The 18,811-nt window shown below is 39.8% G+C and overlaps 1 protein-coding gene and 3 non-coding genes across 5 annotated transcripts; 2 read left to right on the plus strand and 2 right to left on the minus strand.

Moving 5' to 3' along the window:
• The first annotated feature begins 67 nt into the window (after positions 1-67).
• Positions 68-155, plus strand: trnay-gua (transfer RNA tyrosine (anticodon GUA)). Its single transcript is given in 2 exon segments — positions 68-104; positions 120-155. It is a non-coding gene; the product is annotated as a tRNA-Tyr (tRNA).
• Positions 156-7,335: 7,180 nt separating this feature from the next.
• Positions 7,336-7,407, plus strand: trnae-uuc (transfer RNA glutamic acid (anticodon UUC)). The gene has a single exon. It is a non-coding gene; the product is annotated as a tRNA-Glu (tRNA).
• Positions 7,408-7,724: 317 nt separating this feature from the next.
• On the minus strand, positions 7,725-7,796 carry trnae-cuc (transfer RNA glutamic acid (anticodon CUC)). The gene has a single exon. It is a non-coding gene; the product is annotated as a tRNA-Glu (tRNA).
• A 4,553-nt stretch (positions 7,797-12,349) lies between these two features.
• Positions 12,350-14,796, minus strand: LOC113055670 (uncharacterized). Of its 2 annotated transcripts, none has more exons than XM_026222070.1 (4): positions 14,543-14,796; positions 14,096-14,161; positions 12,687-13,078; positions 12,350-12,568 (listed from the first exon to the last, which is right to left on the minus strand). In XM_026222070.1, exons 2-4 carry the CDS (start codon positions 14,153-14,155, stop codon positions 12,400-12,402), a joined length of 621 nt encoding a protein of 206 aa, XP_026077855.1. In that variant the 5' UTR covers positions 14,156-14,161; positions 14,543-14,796; the 3' UTR covers positions 12,350-12,399. The 2 variants fall into 2 exon arrangements, with proteins under 2 accessions (XP_026077855.1, XP_026077856.1); XM_026222071.1 differs by having other exon boundaries at positions 12,687-13,186.
• Positions 14,797-18,811: the final 4,015 nt, after the last annotated feature.

Raw genomic sequence — 18,811 nt, forward strand, 5'->3', positions numbered from 1 at the left:
GTGACTTTTTGGCCAGCATTAGAGCTACAGAACCCTGATATGTCGAGGTTCTGTCTAGCACTTTGCCCCTTCGATAGCTCAGCTGGTAGAGCGGAGGACTGTAGGTTGGAGTGTTGGCAATCCTTAGGTCGCTGGTTCGACTCCGGCTCGAAGGAGGTCTTTTTTAAGTGCCCACCAAATTTTTTGGACCCCAAGGACCCTGGCTGCATCCACAGCGGAGCACGCGAGCTGGGTCCCGGGCGACTACTTCTCCCCCTCCTCCCTTCGAGCTCTCCATCCAGAACCGCTTCGCTCCCCTCCGCGAGACAGGACGCGACGCTGTGATCATCGGAGACTCCATCGTCCGACACGTAAGTGCTACGTTAGCCGAAGGTAAAGTGCACACTCATTGTTTGCCTGGTGCTCGTGTTCTCGATGTTTCTGCGCAGATACCCGCGATCCTGAAGGCCGACGAGAGCCCCAGAGCGGTCGTGCTTCACGCCGGGGTTAACGACACCACGCTGCGGCAGACGGAGACGCTGAAGAGGGACTTCAGGAGCCTGATCGAGACGGTTCGCAGCACGACGCCCGCGGCGACGATCGTCGTGTCAGGACCACTGCCCACGTATCGACGAGGACACGAAAGGTTCAGTAGACTTTTTGCTTTAAATGAATGGTTGTTGTCATGGTGTAAAGAACAGAAACTGCTATTTGTTAATAACTGGAATCTTTTCTGGGAGCGTCCTAGACTGTTTCGCGCTGATGGATTACACCCCAGCAAAATCGGAGCGGAGCTTCTCTCTGACAACATCTCCAGGACACTTCGCTCCATGTGACTAGTAAGACAATTCTCAAATAACCATTATGATGAGTTTTGTTCTAACCGCTTAAATGCTAAAGGTACTTGCGCTGTAAAACCTATTAAGACTGTGTCTGTTCCCCGAATAGTGAGGTCAAAATATAAATATAATGTAGGATCTAGAAAAAATCTTATCGTAATTAAACCAGAAAAATGTAAAGTAAATGAACAAAAACAATTTTTAAAGTTTGGGCTCATAAATATTAGATCACTCGCACCAAAAGCAGTTATTGTAAATGAAATGATCACAGATAATAGTTTTGATGTACTCTGCTTGACTGAAACCTGGCTAAAACCAAATGATTACTTTGGTCTAAATGAGTCTACTCCACCAAACTACTGTTATAAGCATGAGCCCCGTCAGACTGGTCGTGGCGGGGGTGTTGCAACAATATATAGTGATATTCTCAATGTTACCCAGAAAACAGGATACAGGTTTAACTCTTTTGAAATACTTCTGCTAAATGTTACTCTGTCAGACATGCAAAAGAAATCTAATGTATCTCTTGCTCTGGCTACTGTGTATAGACCACCAGGGCCGTATACAGAATTCCTGAAAGAATTTGCAGATTTCCTCTCAGACCTTCTAGTTACAGTTGATAAGGCGCTAATCATGGGAGATTTTAATATTCACGTTGATAATGCAAATGATACATTAGGACTTGCGTTTACTGACCTAATAAACTCCTTTGGAGTCAAGCAAAATGTCACCGGGCCCACTCATCGTTTTAATCATACACTAGATTTAATTATATCGCATGGAATCGATCTTACTGCTATAGATATTGTACCTCAAAGTGATGATATTACAGACCATTTCCTTGTATCGTGCATGCTGCGTATAACTGATATTAACTATATGTCGCAGCGTTACCGTCTGGGCAGAACTATTGTTCCAGCCACCAAAGAAAGATTCGCAAATAACCTGCCTGATCTATCTCAACTGCTAATTGTACCCAAAAATACACACGAATTAGACGAAATTACTGACAACATGGGCACTATTTTCTCTAATACATTAGAAGCTGTTGCCCCAATCAAATTGAAAAAAGTTAGAGAAAAACGTACTGTACCATGGTATAACAGTAATACTCACTCTCTCAAGAAATTAACTCGTAGTCTTGAACGCAAATGGAGAAAAACTAACTTAGAAGTTTTTAGAATTGCATGGAAAAACAGTATGTCTAGCTATAGACAGGCTCTAAAAACTGCTAGGGCAGAGCATATACACAAACTCATTGAAAATAACCAAAACAATCCTAGGTTTTTATTTAGCACAGTGGCTAAGTTAACAAATTACCAGATGCCACCTGATTCAAATATTCCACCAACGTTAAATAGTAATGACTTTATGAATTTCTTCACTGATAAAATAGATAACATTAGAAATACAATAGCGAATGTAGATTCTACAGCGTCTAACACTTCAGTTTCATCCATCGCACCCAAAGATAAACTGCAGTGCTTTACAACCATAGGACAGGAAGAGCTAAATAAACTTATCACTGTATCTAAACCAACAACATGTTTATTAGATCCTGTACCCTCAAAATTACTGAAAGAGCTGTTACCTGTAGCAGAAGAAACGCTTCTCAATATCATAAACTCGTCGTTAACTTTAGGACACGTCCCAAAACCATTCAAGCTGGCAGTTATCAAGCCTCTTATAAGAAACCAAAACTAGATCCTAGTGTACTGGCAAATTATAGGCCTATTTCAAATCTTCCATTTATGTCTAAAATTTTAGAGAAAGTTGTGTCTGCTCAATTGAGCACCTTCCTGCATAAAAATGATATGTATGAAGAATTTCAGTCAGGTTTTAGGCCCCACCATAGCACAGAAACTGCACTTGTTAAAATTACAAATGACCTGCTCCTTGCGTCAGACCAAGGCTACATCTCATTTCTAGTCTTACTTGATCTTAGTGCTGCGTTCGACACCATAGATCATGACATACTCATAGATCGATTACAAAACTATACAGGTATTCAAGGGCAGGCTCTAAGATGGTTTAGATCCTACCTGTCCGATCGCTACCATTTTGTTTACTTAAATGGGGAGTCATCTCATTTATCATCAGTAAAATATGGAGTGCCACAAGGATCCGTCCTAGGTCCCCTTCTATTTTCAATATATATGTTGCCCCTTGGTAATATTATTAGAAAATACGGAATTAGCTTCCACTGTTATGCTGATGATACTCAGCTATATATCTCAACGAGACCAGATGAAACTTCCCAATTATCTAAGCTAACAGAGTGTGTTAAAAATGTAAAAGATTGGATGACACACAATTTTCTCCAATTAAATTCGGATAAGACAGAGATACTAATTATTGGACCAAAAAACACTACACAGAATCTTGTAGATTACAATCTGCAACTAGACGGATGTACTGTTACTTCCTCTACAGTCAGAAATCTGGGTGTTATATTAGACAGCAATTTGTCTTTTGAAAATCATATTTCCAATGTTACAAAAACTGCATTCTTCCATCTTAGAAACATTGCCAAGCTACGAAACATGTTATCTGTTTCTGATGCAGAAAAGCTAGTTCATGCATTCATGACCTCTAGACTGGACTATTGTAATGCACTTCTAGGTGGTTGTCCTGCTTCGTCAATAAACAAGCTACAGGTAGTCCAAAATGCAGCAGCTAGAGTCCTTATGAGGTCAAGAAAATATGATCATATTACCCCAATTTTACAGTCTCTGCACTGGCTACCTATTAAGTTCCGTATCAGTTACAAATTATCATTACTTACCTATAAGGCCCTAAATGGTTTAGCTCCAGCATACCTAACTAGCCTTCTACCACGTTACAACCCATCACGCACCCTAAGGTCACAAAACGCTGGACTTTTGGTAGTTCCTAGGATAGCAAAGTCCACTAAAGGAGGTAGAGCTTTCTCACATTTGGCTCCCAAACTCTGGAATAGCCTTCCTGATAATGTTCGGGGTTCAGACACACTCTCTCTGTTTAAATCTAGATTAAAAACACATCTCTTTCGCCAAGCATTCGAATAATGTATCTTTTTAATTGTGAGTGTAGTTGCATCTGTTCAAAGTTGCATTTTTATTCATTAGCTTGGGTTAAACTAATTTTACTTGGATTGGATCAGCAGCTATGCTAATGATGTCTGTATTTTGTTTCTATGTTTCGCCACGGGATTTACATCCCGTGGTAACTAGGATTTAAACAAGCTCCAGTCTGGATCCAGAACACCTGAGAAGAGATGATGCTGACCCTCAGAGGACCCCAGATGATGCTAACCTTGAATCAACAAACAGAACTAACAATTATTGCTAAATGTGTGACTGAATCATATAATAACTTAATTAATAATATTGATAGTTCATCGTCTAGCTGACTACGTCTTGTATTATTATTATTATTTTTTCTAAAATCCTGTCAAATGTGCACAAACTACTAGCTACTACTAAATATTGTAGAAACATAATTTTCTGTAAAGTTGCTTTGTAACGATTTATTTTGTAAAAAGCGCTATACAAATAAACTTGAATTGAATTGAATTGAATAATGCCATGTGGTTTTGATGTCACAGGCTTGCCATTTTGAAGCCTTATCACTAATTGCCACCTGGACATTGAGAATAATTTGTAATCTGCATTAAACTAAACGAGCGAATAATCAGCAATTTTGCGGATTAAAAATTGGTCTCACTTTCATTATTAACCTCACAATATGTTAGTTTGGTACCTTGACAGACCGACGATAGGCAGTTTTTCCTCTAGATAACGGTTGCCATGTGTGTTTTCAGATGCATGACACAAGTATTTTCACCTGGACAAGACCTTAATTACCAGTTCGAGGTATAAATTCAGCAATCCCAGGATTCTGGCCAAAAAAACTGAACCATGGGTGAGTCAACAAACATGTCCCTTGAATGCATGCAACACTATTTATTTCAGTAAACCGTCCCTTTGGATGATTCTTGTATGGCCAAATTATTATCACATTGTTACAGTCACAAACCAAAAGCAACAGGCCACTACAAAACCCTGCCCCCACACTGGCCACATTTATGGAAAGTGGCCCACAAGCTTGTGGCCAGTTAAAGCTGGCCAGTTCCCATACGGTCTAGCAGTTAGGATTCCTGGTTTTCTCCTATGCGGCCAGGGGTCGACTCCCGGTATGGGAAAGCTTGATCTTTTTGCTTCCCTCCTCAAAAAGCCAGCACATCTTCCTGCAACAGAAGTGACTTTTTGTACAGCGGTAGAGCTACAGAACCCTGATAGATTGAGGTTCCGATGTCTATGGGGAGTCGCGGACATGCTTCGGTATTGCCATTCATCACACAATCTCTCCGATAAGCTCGGTCGATTAACGTAGTTTTAAAATGCAGGCTGGTGGGCCAGTAGATTCTAGAATTAACAATTTCATCACTACTCTGTAACCGCTTTACTACTTTGAAGGGTGCAATGCCATGTGGTTTTGATGTAATGGGCTTGCCATTTTAAAGCCTTATCACTAATTGCCACCTGAACATTGAGAATAAGTTGTAAAATGAGTTAAACTGAAGGAGCAAATAATCAGCAACTTTGCTGATTAAAAATTTGTCTCACTTTCATTGTTAACCTCACAATGTCATTTTTGTACCTTGACAGAGTGACGATAGGCAGTTTTTCCCCTAGATAACGGTTGCCTTGTGTGTTTTCAAATGGATGACATGAGTATTTTCACCTGGACAAGAGCTTAATTACCAGTTTGAGGTATCAATTCAGCAATCACAGGAATCTGCCCAAATAAACTGAACCCCCGGGGTGAGTAAAAAAACAGACTTGATGTGGTGCATGACTAGCCGTTCAAAGCACTTCATGAGGATGGGGGTAAGTGCAACAGGACGGTAGTCATTGAAGCAGGATGGAGATGGCTTCTTCGGGACTGGGATGATAGTGGTAGTTTTAAAGCATGTGGGAACAACAGCCTGACTCAGTGAGATGTTAAAAATGTCTGTGAAGACATCAGTGAGTTCTGCTGCACAGTCTTTCAGTACACGCCCAGGGATGTTGTCAGGACCCGGAGCTTTGCGGGCATTGATCCTGCTGAAGGATCTCCTCTGTCTGGGGTCAGAGTCATCACATGGTCGCCGGGAGGAGGTGGAGTCTTCTGTGCAGTGGTGCTGTTTTGTTGCTCAAAGCGAGCGAAGAAGGTGTTCAGCTCGTTCAGCAGAGAGATGTTGTTGTCACAGGTCCGTGGTGGGGGCTTGTAGTCCGTAATGGTCTGTATCCCCTGCCACAGGCTCCTAGTGTCTCTGCTGTTGCTGAATTGGTGAGCTATCCTCCTGGAGTGCTGTCTCTTAGCCTCTCTGATGCCGCGGGACAGGTTGGCCCTGGCTGTTCTCAGGCCCACCTCATCTCCAGCTCTGAAGGCAGCATTCCGTGTCTTCAGGAGTCTGTAGACCTCCCCCGTCATCCATGGCTTCTGGTTGGCCCGGACAGTGATAGTTTTTGTGATCGTTACATCATCAATATACTTATTGATGTAGGCAGTAACAGTCTCTGAGTACTCCTGGAGGTCAGTGGTGTTATTGTATGTGGCAGCCTGTTTAAACATGTCCCAGTTGTGTTGAAGCAGTCCTGAAGAATCTCTGATGATCCTTCTGGCCACACTTTAATCTGTTTGTGAACTGGTTTGGCGACTTTAATGAGTGGTCTGTATGCATGCATTAGCATAACAGTGATGTGATCTGAGGCTCCGAGGTGGGGGAGGGGGAGGGCTTTGAAAGCTCCTCTCTGTGTGGTGTAAACAAAGTCCAAAATGACGAGAGCTCTGTCCGCTCGATAGCACGTCAGCTGGTCGAGCTGAATAGCGCCATCTGGAACGCTGTTGCTGAGCCATGTTTCCGTGAACACAAAAACACAACAGTCTCTTACAGTCCTCTGAGTTTAGCGTAGTAAACAAATGTAGTCCAGTTTATTGTCCAACGAGCGTACATTAGCCAGTACGATGGTGGGGACAGATGGCTTGTGTGGGTTAGCCGTTAGCCTAGCCAGGATACCTCCGCGCTTCCCCCTCTTCTGCTTCCTCTCACGCCGCTTGTGGCGCCTCCGCTGCGGGCGAGATGCAGTAGTGGGGGTCGATGATGGTGAAGGCCTCCGTAGCAGATCGAGATCCCGCAGCTGTTCCGCTTGCGCGGAGTTTAACTGTAAAAATGCGGTTCTGCCGACATCGAGCAGAAACTCGCGACTGTATTTGCGCTTACAGACAGGTAGACGCGACGACAACGTGCAAAAACACTGCGACTCACAAGACAAAAAAACACGAAAACACCGTTCTGTCGGGACAGAGAGAAGCCGCTGCGTGTGGACGCGCCGCCATCTTGAGTGATGACCAAATTGAGTTTTGCCAAATTATTATCACATTGTTACAGTCAGAGACCAAAAGCAACAGGCCACTACAAGATCCTGCACCCACGCTGACCACATGTATGGAAAGTGCGCCAGAAGCCCATGGCCAGTTTAAGGTGTCTAAATCCCATATTGTCTAGCGGTTAGGATTCCTGGTTTTCACCCAGGAGGCCCGGGTTTGACTCCCGGTATGGGAATGCATGCTCCTTTTTGCTTCTCTCCTCAAAAATCCAGCATATTTTCCTGCACCAGAAGTTACTTTTTGGCCAGCAGTAGAGCTATAGAACCCTGATATGTCGAGGTTCTGTCTAGCACTTTGCCCCTTCGATAGCTCAGCTGGTAGAGCGGAGGACTGTAGGTTGGAGTGTTGGCAATCCTTAGGCCGCTGGTTTGACACCGGCTCGAAGGAGGTCTTTTTTTAAGTGCCCACCAAATTTTTTGGTTTGGAGCTGGCTTTCTCACAGCTGTCGGCAGAGCTTGAATTCGCAGTCCACAATTGGAAGGCAAAAGAGCTTTCCCTGACCGGGAATCGAACCCGGGCCACAGCGGTGAGAGCGCCGAATCCTAACCACTAGACCACCAGTCAATCTCAGGTTACAATTAAAAAGAAAGCTTTTATTCTTTCTAAAAAAGGTCAGACAGTCGTACAGAATACAAGTGATTTCTGCAGAGTTCTCAAGGTCTCAGCTGCTGGGTTTTTTCCACACATAACAAGGAACACTCTCTATGGGCTGTTTCTCACACATTTAGGACTTAGGTGACCCCCTCAGGTCATCCTCAGGCATTGCCCCCCCCCCCCCCCACTTTATGGCCCAATGACCCTCTTAGGTCATTTTCAGACATCTGTTTCCCCCCCAGGTGTCATCCTTCTGAACCCACATGTCTCCGTGAACCACCTGTTGGCATTACTCTTAGGCCCTAAACCCATCCCATAATGTTCACACAGCAATTCTAAGAAAACACATGCACATATATACAGTAGGTGGACAACCTAATTGGGCATTACCGCCGCGGCGGTAACTGTAATTCAGTCACGTGTTAAAATCATTCATGAAAAATACCGCCAGGTGGCGCAAACGGACGGATTGCGAAATTAATGTAATTGTAAAATGAGATAAAAGAAGGAAGTAAAGCAACAATAACATTATGATATAACATTGTAACATAAAAAAAAAACATAAAAAAATTACAATTTGTTAATTTCAAAATGTAGGATAGTTTTAGGCTACAGTCTACTAAACAAAAATTTAAAGGGTAACTAAACCCCTGGTCAGAACCTGACTCCACCCACTGACAATATTTGAAAAATGCTGAAAAGTGGGATAGAGGGGACAAACTGAGGGACCTGAGACCCGCAGTGATGTATTGATTGACAGCTGCTGTCAGAGACGCTCAAATGGAGAGTGACTGTAATGATGCAAGTAGCTTTGCAACAGAGCGATCATTTGAAGTAGAGGACTTTTCTCACTTACCTTCTCAATTCTCAGTGTCTGTTCAATTCGATCAATTCGAGCAACTGGCTCAAACTGCGGTCTTAACTCCCGCATCGCATCACTTTTCAGCGTGAGCTGTGTGGCGAAGCCCATCTCCACCTCCATTGCATTGGAGAAGCAATCCCGTGTAAAATGCAGTTTGCACACTCCAGCTCTAGGCGGGAACTCACGGTCTTCCAGGCCAAGCGCATGCTTGGAAAACTAGGCAGTCCAGCAGTGCTGTCACAACCAGCAACACACCTACGTACCATCCTGACCACTGTACTAAATACAGATAAATCTACGCTAACTTGAAAATCTAAATAACTATGTAAGGTCCAGACACTCGGCCCAAGGAAGGTATCCGGTGCTGGATGAAGGTTTCCTGCGTGTTCTGTCTTTCAGCGCGTAGAGTTATTCATTTTAGGTTAAACTCAAATCTGACTCCATTTTATTATTTAATCTGACTCCATTTTAGTATGACCTCGAATTTAGGTTGAAATGCAAATTGGTTGTATGCCTTTATAATTAATATTCTTCTGACATTTGATTATTCTAGTTAACTCTATTTTTATATTAACTCATTCATTCGGGTGCTCATGTTGCTAACAAGGATACAATGTAATCTACTAGTCAATAATTACAGAGTAAGAAAGAATAGAATCAAAATGTAACAATTTATTTACAGTCAGGTAGATATGTATTTTGCCAATTACATATCCAATTGAAACACATCAAATCATGTCAATACAAAACATCAAATTCTCAAAGATGAATCTAAAAGTAAAATATGCATACCTGATCTTAGAAAATACATAGTATGAAGTGAAGAGACACACAACACACTACAGGCTTTCTGGCTACAGAAATCGCCCTGATCCTTTTGCTGCAATCCTTTAAATACCTCAGACCAAGACAAACATCCCCCGAGATGAAGACAGAAACTAACAATTGGAATTTGCATTACCTCAGGTCCCAAGCCTGGGTGGTTTTAAAACTCAATGGGAACAGGGGGTAATTTACATGGAGGACCCTAGGAAAGGACACTCCCATTACAGTAATCAAGATATCTCTTGACTCTTCACATCTGTATTATCTTCTAATCTACTTTTGTGAGAGTGAGACCATTGTACCAGTTGCACTGAGACATTTCCAATGATACTAGACATGAGTGTTAGATCACTTGCATTGATATTTTCATGTAATCATTTTGAGCAGACTGAGTAGAAGGAAGAATGGGTAGGGATTTATAATGAAACAAATGGCCGGAAGGAGAGGAGGTCTCCTGCTCCTCCACTCTGTGGGGTGTCTCGAAGATGCCCGTGTATGTTTGTATTGTCTGTTTCTCAGGAGATCAAAGTATCTCAGGTTCTTTCGTCCTTACAACTATATATAAATTATATAGTTGTAAGGACGAAAGAACCTGAGATACTACATAGATGCTATAATAGTCTATCCTGATCATTTTCAATACTCACAATTCCAACTCCTGTCTCACTACAGTGATTTTGACGGAACAAGATGGTTTTATACTGCCAAGGGCGTGGTAGCTCGTACCAAGGGGCGTGGTGAGCTGGAAACTGCTTATGTCACCTGCCACCGCTTACATTACTTGCCACCGCAACACCCAATAGGAAAAATAAACTGCAGTAGCCACCTTTCAACCTGAAGAGGGCAGCACTCAGATGTTTTTACACCATATATTGTAGAATTAAAACACTTTATACTCAAATGTCAAAAAAGTTACTCCAAACAATGAACAGCACTAATAAAGCCCCGTTCTTATAGATCATTAACTAATATTTAGGGTTTAGTTACTCTTTAAAGAAGACCTTTACACAAAGGATCATATGTATGCTATTTTTATTAAAACAGTAAATAAATATAAGGCCTATATATATATATATATATATATATATATATATATATATATATATATATATAAAAGCTAAATGTTTTCGTTTCATTTTCATTTCAGTTCATTCTTGGTTTAAAAAAAAAATCTTCAGGTTCCATATGCAGAGCGAAATGGAAACGGTCAAGCATCTAGCAATAATTAGTATTAAAGCTCCAATATGGAGGAATTTTGTAATAACATTTCCGAAAATACCTTGCACAGTGTGATATATTTCCTCCAGTTGTGTACTTACAATATCTCAAAAGTCTCCAAAGATTTTTTATTTCAGAGAAATTCCGGTTTTAAATAACTGGCCGTCCCGGAAAAGAAATGTTGCCTCTCAGTGACGCAATGTCCGCTCTCTATACTTTTTTTCCTGTGTAGACCATAGCTGCGTCCGAAATCGAATACTGCATACTGGGTACTACATTTGAATTTGAACGTACTACTTGACCGTTAGAAAAGTACGTTCTATAGAAGCTGTGTCTCATTTAGAAGGCCACGTCCTCTGGAGGTCGCATCCTCTGGAGGTCGAATCCTCTCTAGGATGCGTATATGGAGTGTCCTTCACCCTGGGATTAAACGAGACGGCCTTCGTAGGACGGACGGAAAACGAAACAGGAAGTATCACGTTGCTATGCCAACACATAACGTCGTTGCGCTCTCACACTTGTTTAAGAAAAAAATTTAAGGAAATTATTTCTAAATCTGGAAAGTAATTTGAAAAGAAAATGTTTTTATTTAATGTAATACAAGGGTTAAATAATAATTATTTCTCACCCTGCTAGCGAAGTACTGTTAAACTGTTAAAAAAAAAAAAAAAAAAAAAAAAAAAAATCACTAAACACTTGTAATCATGTTTACCACACTTGTAATTCAACTTTTAAAAAATGAAGAACTTTAAAGTACTTACATTTAAACACCACATCGCTTGTGTGTAGATCTGCCGCCGCCATTTTTTCAAATAAACAACGGTTATTTATGGCGACGCAAGGGATTGTGGGTTATTTGTAGCAGCGAAGGATACACCTCATGTATCCTTCGAATTCCTGTGAAAAAAGGTCGCATTCGAAGGTCTCATTCGGAGTGTGCTACTTGCTTTTCTGAAATGAGACAACCACGATGACGTATGCAGCCTTCGAATGCGACCTTCGGAGGGCGCAACCTTCTAAATGAGACACAGCTAGAGTATGAATGTGGGTAGTATGAATGGAATTCGGACGTACTACATCCGCCATGTTGACATTGTCACGTGACATACGTCGTCACAACAGCGCGTAAATTTAAAGAGCCCAATCTACTGAGCGAACATCGGTGATGTTTTTCTTACCGCTTTCGTCTGCGTTTTTATGTCGTTTGAATTAACAATTCAAAGCAGGCGTCGGTCAGCTGTTCACAGATCATGCCTTCGTTGACAGCTTGTAAATCCTTTACTAAAATAAATTTAGCTTTTAATTTTCTACCTCAGAATAACAGCAGCTACAGCTGTGAACAGAATGACAGACTGATTTTATGTAAGGATATAAAGTAATTTATTGTAATAAATAAATACAAATAAAATTACACAAAACGAACATAAATTAATAAACTTGAATGAATGCTTAGACAAACACACACACACACATACACATATATACACACAAATACATTTTAGAAATAAACACAGAAACACACATACACACATCACAATATATACATAAATACATACATAATATATACATTATAGACAATATATAAATATATATAGTTAGATATAGATATAATAGCAAAAAAATGTGTAACCTATTGAAATTTTATTCTAAAAAACAAAAACTACATATTTACAGACTGTGAACAGCATCATACAGGCTGCTGTCACTGGCCTTTGACATCCAAGAGCTGCATAACATTGTGCACAGAATGAGCAGGTCTGTCATGGGGATTTTGAGGAGGCTGATTGCCTTCTCCACCACAGATGACAGGCAGTGGAAGCAGCTTTTCTTCTGGTAGCTGACACAATAGATGGCTGTCACATATAAACTGAACCTCCAGCAAGTGAAGCCCAATGTTATTTCAACAGGAAGTGGTTTAATTCTGTTCAGCTGCAGGTCACCACCATGGTAAGAACCTTGATATCTTTGTTGAGTATCCCGGGTCTGTGTATGATGCCAGGGTGCTGAAGAACTCTGGAGGCCTATCCACCTGCAGGAAAACACATCCTGGGAGATGGTGGGTGTCCTTGTGTGAGTGTTCATCTGCCTCATCACAGAAGACAGAGAGCCTGAACAGAATCCTGCACAGCTTTGATTCAATACCAATGATGCTCGTGCACAGAACATTGTTGAGAGAGCCATCAGATGATGAAGACCAGCTGTGCTCCATCTTCTTCTTCAAGGCCCTGGAAGTGAGTTCTGCCTTTGTGCAGATGTTGATGCATGCTGTGCAGTGCTCTACAACCTCCGTCTTCTGAATGAGGACATTGCTGATCCAGAAGTTGTGGAGGATCATGACGATGATACACTGGAACCCCAAAACACAGAAGTCAGCACAAAAGAGCATGTGCGGGACAAACGGACCACAGCTGTGTCACAGCAGACGACCGTGTGCAGCTCTTCAAGAGCAGATTACCTGTAGGACAGTCGAACAGGTTAAGACTCTGCAAATCATCATGTTCTCATAGGGCTATTGTTTAAGCTTGTGTAAGTTGTGAAGGTCATTTTAAGACTGTCAAATCAAGATATACATATATTAGTTATTTAAGAAATATAAATACTATTAAATCACATAAATATGTATAAATACACATGTAAGTATTTAAATTTAAACGTGTGTGTATTTATATATACACATAAATATATTACACTCATAACAGGGAATTCATATTACAGTTGAAAATAAAAATTGTACAATTTGAAAATCTAGAAACATACCACATAACATAGCATACCAACATATTTACAACAAGTTTAATTTTATAATATGTATTACTTTATCCCTGGGTTATATTTTTTGAATTCCACTTTTTTTCACTCATTTTTGATTCCCAAATTTAAAGTCCTCATCTACAGTTACTGAAATGAAGCTGCTGAAGTTTATTTTCCTGACATTATTACAGAAACATCTTAAGAAATTCCCTTTTGCTGTTGCTTTAAGCTCTATTATACTACTTTATGAAAATGTTAATGTGGTTTTTGTCTGAAGCTTTGTGCTCTTATCCATGTAGAAATGAAAAATAAATAAATAAATACATAAAGAGAATAATTTGTATGGGTATTTCTCTAAAGTGTGGCACCCATTCTCAAGACAACATCATTCAGATGTTAAAAAAAACAACTGGAAACTGCTACAAAATCAGTGCACACAACTGCTTCAAAAGTTATTTGCTATTAAGTACTTTGCAACTGACAAAATAGCAACTGGAAATACCTGGAAATTCATATTATAATATAAAAAAACAGCATAAATCAGTGATGATCCTAACATAAATACATGTAAAGAGTGTGTGTAGTTAAGATTAATTTTAATTTATATACTTACTGAATTATGCTTTCCAGTGAATAGGGTTTCATCAGTGGATGAGAACAAGATTGTGTTCATCAGTCTCTGTAACATCAGAACAGGATTTACACATTACTGATGATTTATGATCAAACTGAGGCACAATAGTTTGCCTTGTAAGTTATCCAACATTTTTTTTATCAAAATATCAACACTAGTAAAATGTAAATTAACTCGTTTCAATTACTTAAAATTTTGTAACTTTATATCATTAAATTACTTAACGAGTCTGTAGAAAGCAGCCTTAACAAGCTGAGGCACAGCCTCTGATCGATAATGATTATTAAACATTTTTAAACTCAATTTACAAAATAGTCTCATCAGTTTACAATGTGTAAAGCTTTAACAAATCAGTTGTTTACTTGGATTATGTTAAACAAGTACACTTTAACCACAATGAACAGCGTTTATCCATAAGGTACTTACACTTCAAAACAGCGGCGTCACAATCCTCCGATTTTCCGTTATTTTCGAATATGAGTATGACGAGCCCTCTCCCGGTGCCTCATGGGATAGAGAAGTGTCCATCCTATGCATACTACGGAATTCGGCCGGAAGTAGTAGGCCATCCGGGTACATCTCGCCTACTGTTTTTCGAATACTGAGAATTCGGACATACTACTTGCTTCGCATACTGTTTTTCGCCTACTATATAGTATGGAAGTATGCGATTTCGGACGCGGCTCAGGTGGCTCTCCAGAACCTAAATGGCTTTAGATTGAATAATGCTACAGAATAACTGTATATTTCATCTTTGACAATATTGTTGCCGGCCTTTCAGTATTATTTTGTACCTGCTTTAGGTTTTGGCATAAATGTTATATTTAGCGCATGCATATATTTAGGTGGACAATGTATAGGATCTCTAAAGCAGATAACCCTCAAGGTGGAATTAAAAATAGAGACAAAGAGTTATGTGTGAAAACAGTTTAAACCTAACTAAATGCTGCTGACTTATGTGCACCTGTTAAATTGCAACTAAAAAGGATTTCCTACAGAAGCTACGTACTTTTTCCATTATAGGTATCTACAAAGTGTTTTATTTTGCTAGGGTTTTGAAAATGAAATAGTCTCTTATTTGGGTAACGACATTTAGGAGCTTTAGCTGTTAAGTCATTTGTAAGGACTGAACTGACTTTGCTGCCTTGCCATAGCATATTGGCTTTCGATTTACAGCAGAAGTGGCTCTGACAACAAATACTCAAATAGTTACAGTAAAGTTCTACAAAAAGCAGCTTGATTATACAGTGGATATAGTTTTACATTATAAGTTTATATTACAGGTATGGACTTGGATATAATGGACACTGGAGGTGGGGAGCCACAGGCCATGACTTTGGACTCCAGGACTGACACTACCACTGATTCCAGCACTGACTCCAGCTCTAGCTCTATCTCTGACTCTTCAGATGAAGAAAAGAAGAAAAAGAAGCGTAAAAAGAAGAATGGCAAGAAGAAAAGCAAAAAAAGAAAGAAGGACAACAAAATGGTGAAGAGGTCAAACGGAAAAGGAGAGCAAGGTATGGACACAATTTAGTTCGGTATGAAGTATTTAGGTGATTATTTTTTATTTTAGTGCTTTATACTTGATTTGTTGCATAGTGCACACTATCCCACAACCCAATCATCATTACTCTTGTTGTCTCTTTTTTTTTAATGACATGAAATCAACATGTCAAAAGCTTAACTGTTTTGTTACAGCCAGTGTCCCAGAATTCTCAATGAATATCAGTGATGATCTGGGGCCGGTTCCATTTAGCTCGTGTTGTGTTATAATGGGTGTATTGTGTGCATTTATGGCAATAATTTATTTTAAAAAGCTCTTAAACAAGAATAAATTCGTTAGTTTTGAACTTGTGACACTGTGCGCGCTGATCGGAGGCAGTGATTTCAGATAGGCAGCCGCAAATATTTCATTTTCACACAAACATTTCAAAAACATCTTAATTTAGCTCTTGGTGTTTTCTGATTGGTGAATTGTGTGATATCGCTGCAATACTTTATTTTTAATAGCTATAAAACAAGAATAAACTCGTTTTTTCGGAGCTCATTCCACACGCTCCTGCTCAGAGCTGTGATTCATCTCTCGTGTTTCTCACGTATCACTGACCACACATCGATTATTAATGAGCCCTGACCTGATAATAATCATATATGTTGGTTTAGCTTGTCAGTGTGAATTAAATCCAAGTATTTATTTGTATTTTGACCGATTTAAAAGTGAAACCAAAAGAGAGTCTCCTCCCTTTTTTAGTCCAGGATATGCACCTGTAGGGGCGCTATTTCTCTCAGACAATGGAAGTCTAAGCACACACACTCAAACAGATGGACAGAGTGAGATGAGATGTCTGACAGTTTTTTAATTTTCTGTTATCCATACAGTGTTGCAAAGTCATGAAACTATGCATATTTACTCAGAATAACTTTTTTTTCTATATGAAAAAAGTTTTTGAAGTGTTTAGAATTTAAAAATGCAGGAAAATGAATAATTCCATTTTTACTGTCATTTAAAAAAATCACCACAACAAAACCATCCAAGCTATCCAAAACCCATTCACAATTTAAGTTCCTCAATGTTTTTTCAACAAGTAGACCAAGTTTGGTGTGTATAGTGTTACTCTCCTCTGAGCAGTATGCATTAATTCACAGCTAAATGTAAAAAACAATCCACATTCAAATCAAAATAGCCGACTTCCTGTTGGTCGTAGCTGATGACTGTGAATTAGAAAGTTGTCCTTCTTGATAAGAACAATTTTTGTACTGAGTTTGGTGTCTGTAGCTAAAACTAACCCCCCCCCACTTTTGACAAAAGGTGGCGCTATAGAGTGCCTCTTCCACGCCCTCTTATGAACTTTTGCCAGTGTCTAGCTGTCACTAATACTGATATGTGTTCTGAGTTTGATGAAATTCTAAGCATGTAAAATGCCTCACAATCACCTGAGAAGTATTCCAGTTTGACATGTTGCCACGGCAACAATATTTTTAGATATCAATATCCCCCCAGCAGATTTATATCGGCTGTGTTTTAACATTATTCTGATGAAGTTTGAAGCAAATCGAGTAAAAATAAGATGCTGAATTCAAAGCATTTTGAAAATGACACACTTCCTGCTGCCAGTTGGTGGCGCTATAACTTTGACTCCTAATAGTCACATATATGCGATCGACATCATACAATGAATAATCTGATGAAGTTTGATTAAAATTAGGAAATGTATGTGGATGGTATTAGACACTTCCTGTTTCTCAATTCTAGCCATAAATTCAACGCCTCGCTACGAGCAAGCCATTTGAGATATCAAAAATCCCCTGGCAATTTTTCATCCCCAATGTCTTGAGATCATGTTGACCGAGTTTGGTGGCAATCGAGTAAAAAACCTATGACAAGTATATCAAATTCCAGAGCATGCGCTTTTTACATAACTCTAAATAGCTGACTTCCTGTTGGGCGGAGCCTATGACATGCAATACGCAAGTTGTTCGGCACAATGAGATCTATATGTGTACTGAGTTTCATATTAATACGTGCAAGTATGTGTGAGCTATACAACAACATTTATGACTGTGTTCCAGGGGGCGCCGTAGAGCCCCTTTGCCACGCCCGGGTCCCAACCTCTGCAGGCTCCTTAAGGCCACAGATTCCAAAGTGTGTGCAAATTTTCAAGAGTTTTTCAGTATGTTAAGGACTCCAAAAGCCCCCACAACTTTGATGAGAAATATGAATAATAAACCCTAAATAGCCAACTTCCTGTTGGGCGGAGCCTATGATATGCAATAGGAAAGTTGTTTGTATTGATGAGTTCTATACGTGTATCGAGTTTCGTACGTCTATGTACAAGTATGTATGATATATGGCCCTCCATATTCCAGGGGGCGCTGTAGAGCCCCTGTGCCACGCCCGTGTATCAGTCTCTGCCCGGCCCTAATGGCCGCAGGTTTCAATGTGTGTGCCAATTTTCAAGACTTTTTAAGCATGTTAAGGGCCCCAAAAGCCCCCGTAACGTTAGAAAAAAAAATAAAAATAAAGCTGCATGCAGCGATGGCGGGCTCAAGCCACCAGTGCCATCGCCACCCCGGTGGCATCAGGTAAACTGTGCCCAGCGGGCACATGCATTCACAATATCCCTCTGGCAGTGAGGTTTTAAAGGATATGGCAGTTAAAGGGTTAATCCGAATCATCTAGACTTTAAAATCACATTCACAGAACAATATATATGTATAACGTTAGTAACACTTTACAATAAGATTCCATTCATAAACATTATGTTAACATGAACAATATTTATATAGCATTCATTCACGTCAGTTAATATTCCAAACTTAAACATTAAAACATTGTTTTATTGTGATTTTTTTCCAAGCACATTTTACCAATTCCTAACCATATAAATCTTAATAACTACCATTATTTTTTATTTAATCATTTATGAGTGCTATACAATAGTCCAGGAAAGCTGGAAGAGAAAAACTCCTTATATTCATGTGTGCAGAATTATTAGGCATGTTTTCTTTTACAGATGAAATGCGCTAAAATAGACTTTTAACTCAAACTGTAAGGTCGAAAATTATGAAATACCCATGAGAAATATCAAACACAAATGCAATACAGAAATGGATAAGTTAAGACTTGACCATTGTACAAAAAATACTGACTGGGTCATGAGGTCAGAAAAGAAGAAGAAAAAAGCAGGTCAA

Source organism: Carassius auratus, chromosome 36 (genome assembly GCF_003368295.1).
Source record: "Carassius auratus strain Wakin chromosome 36, ASM336829v1, whole genome shotgun sequence".
Classification (NCBI taxonomy): domain Eukaryota; kingdom Metazoa; phylum Chordata; class Actinopteri; order Cypriniformes; family Cyprinidae; genus Carassius; species Carassius auratus.

Coding starts and splice junctions, on each gene's coding strand:
- LOC113055670 (XM_026222070.1), bottom strand. CDS start 14,155: ATGAACACAATCTTGTTCTCATCCACTGATGAAACCCTATTCACTGGA. Junction 13,079..14,095: donor TCACTGGAAAGCATAATTCA/GTAAGTATATAA, acceptor TTGGGGTTCCAG/TGTATCATCGTCATGATCCT. Junction 12,569..12,686: donor TACTCAACAAAGATATCAAG/GTTCTTACCATG, acceptor CTATTGTGTCAG/CTACCAGAAGAAAAGCTGCT.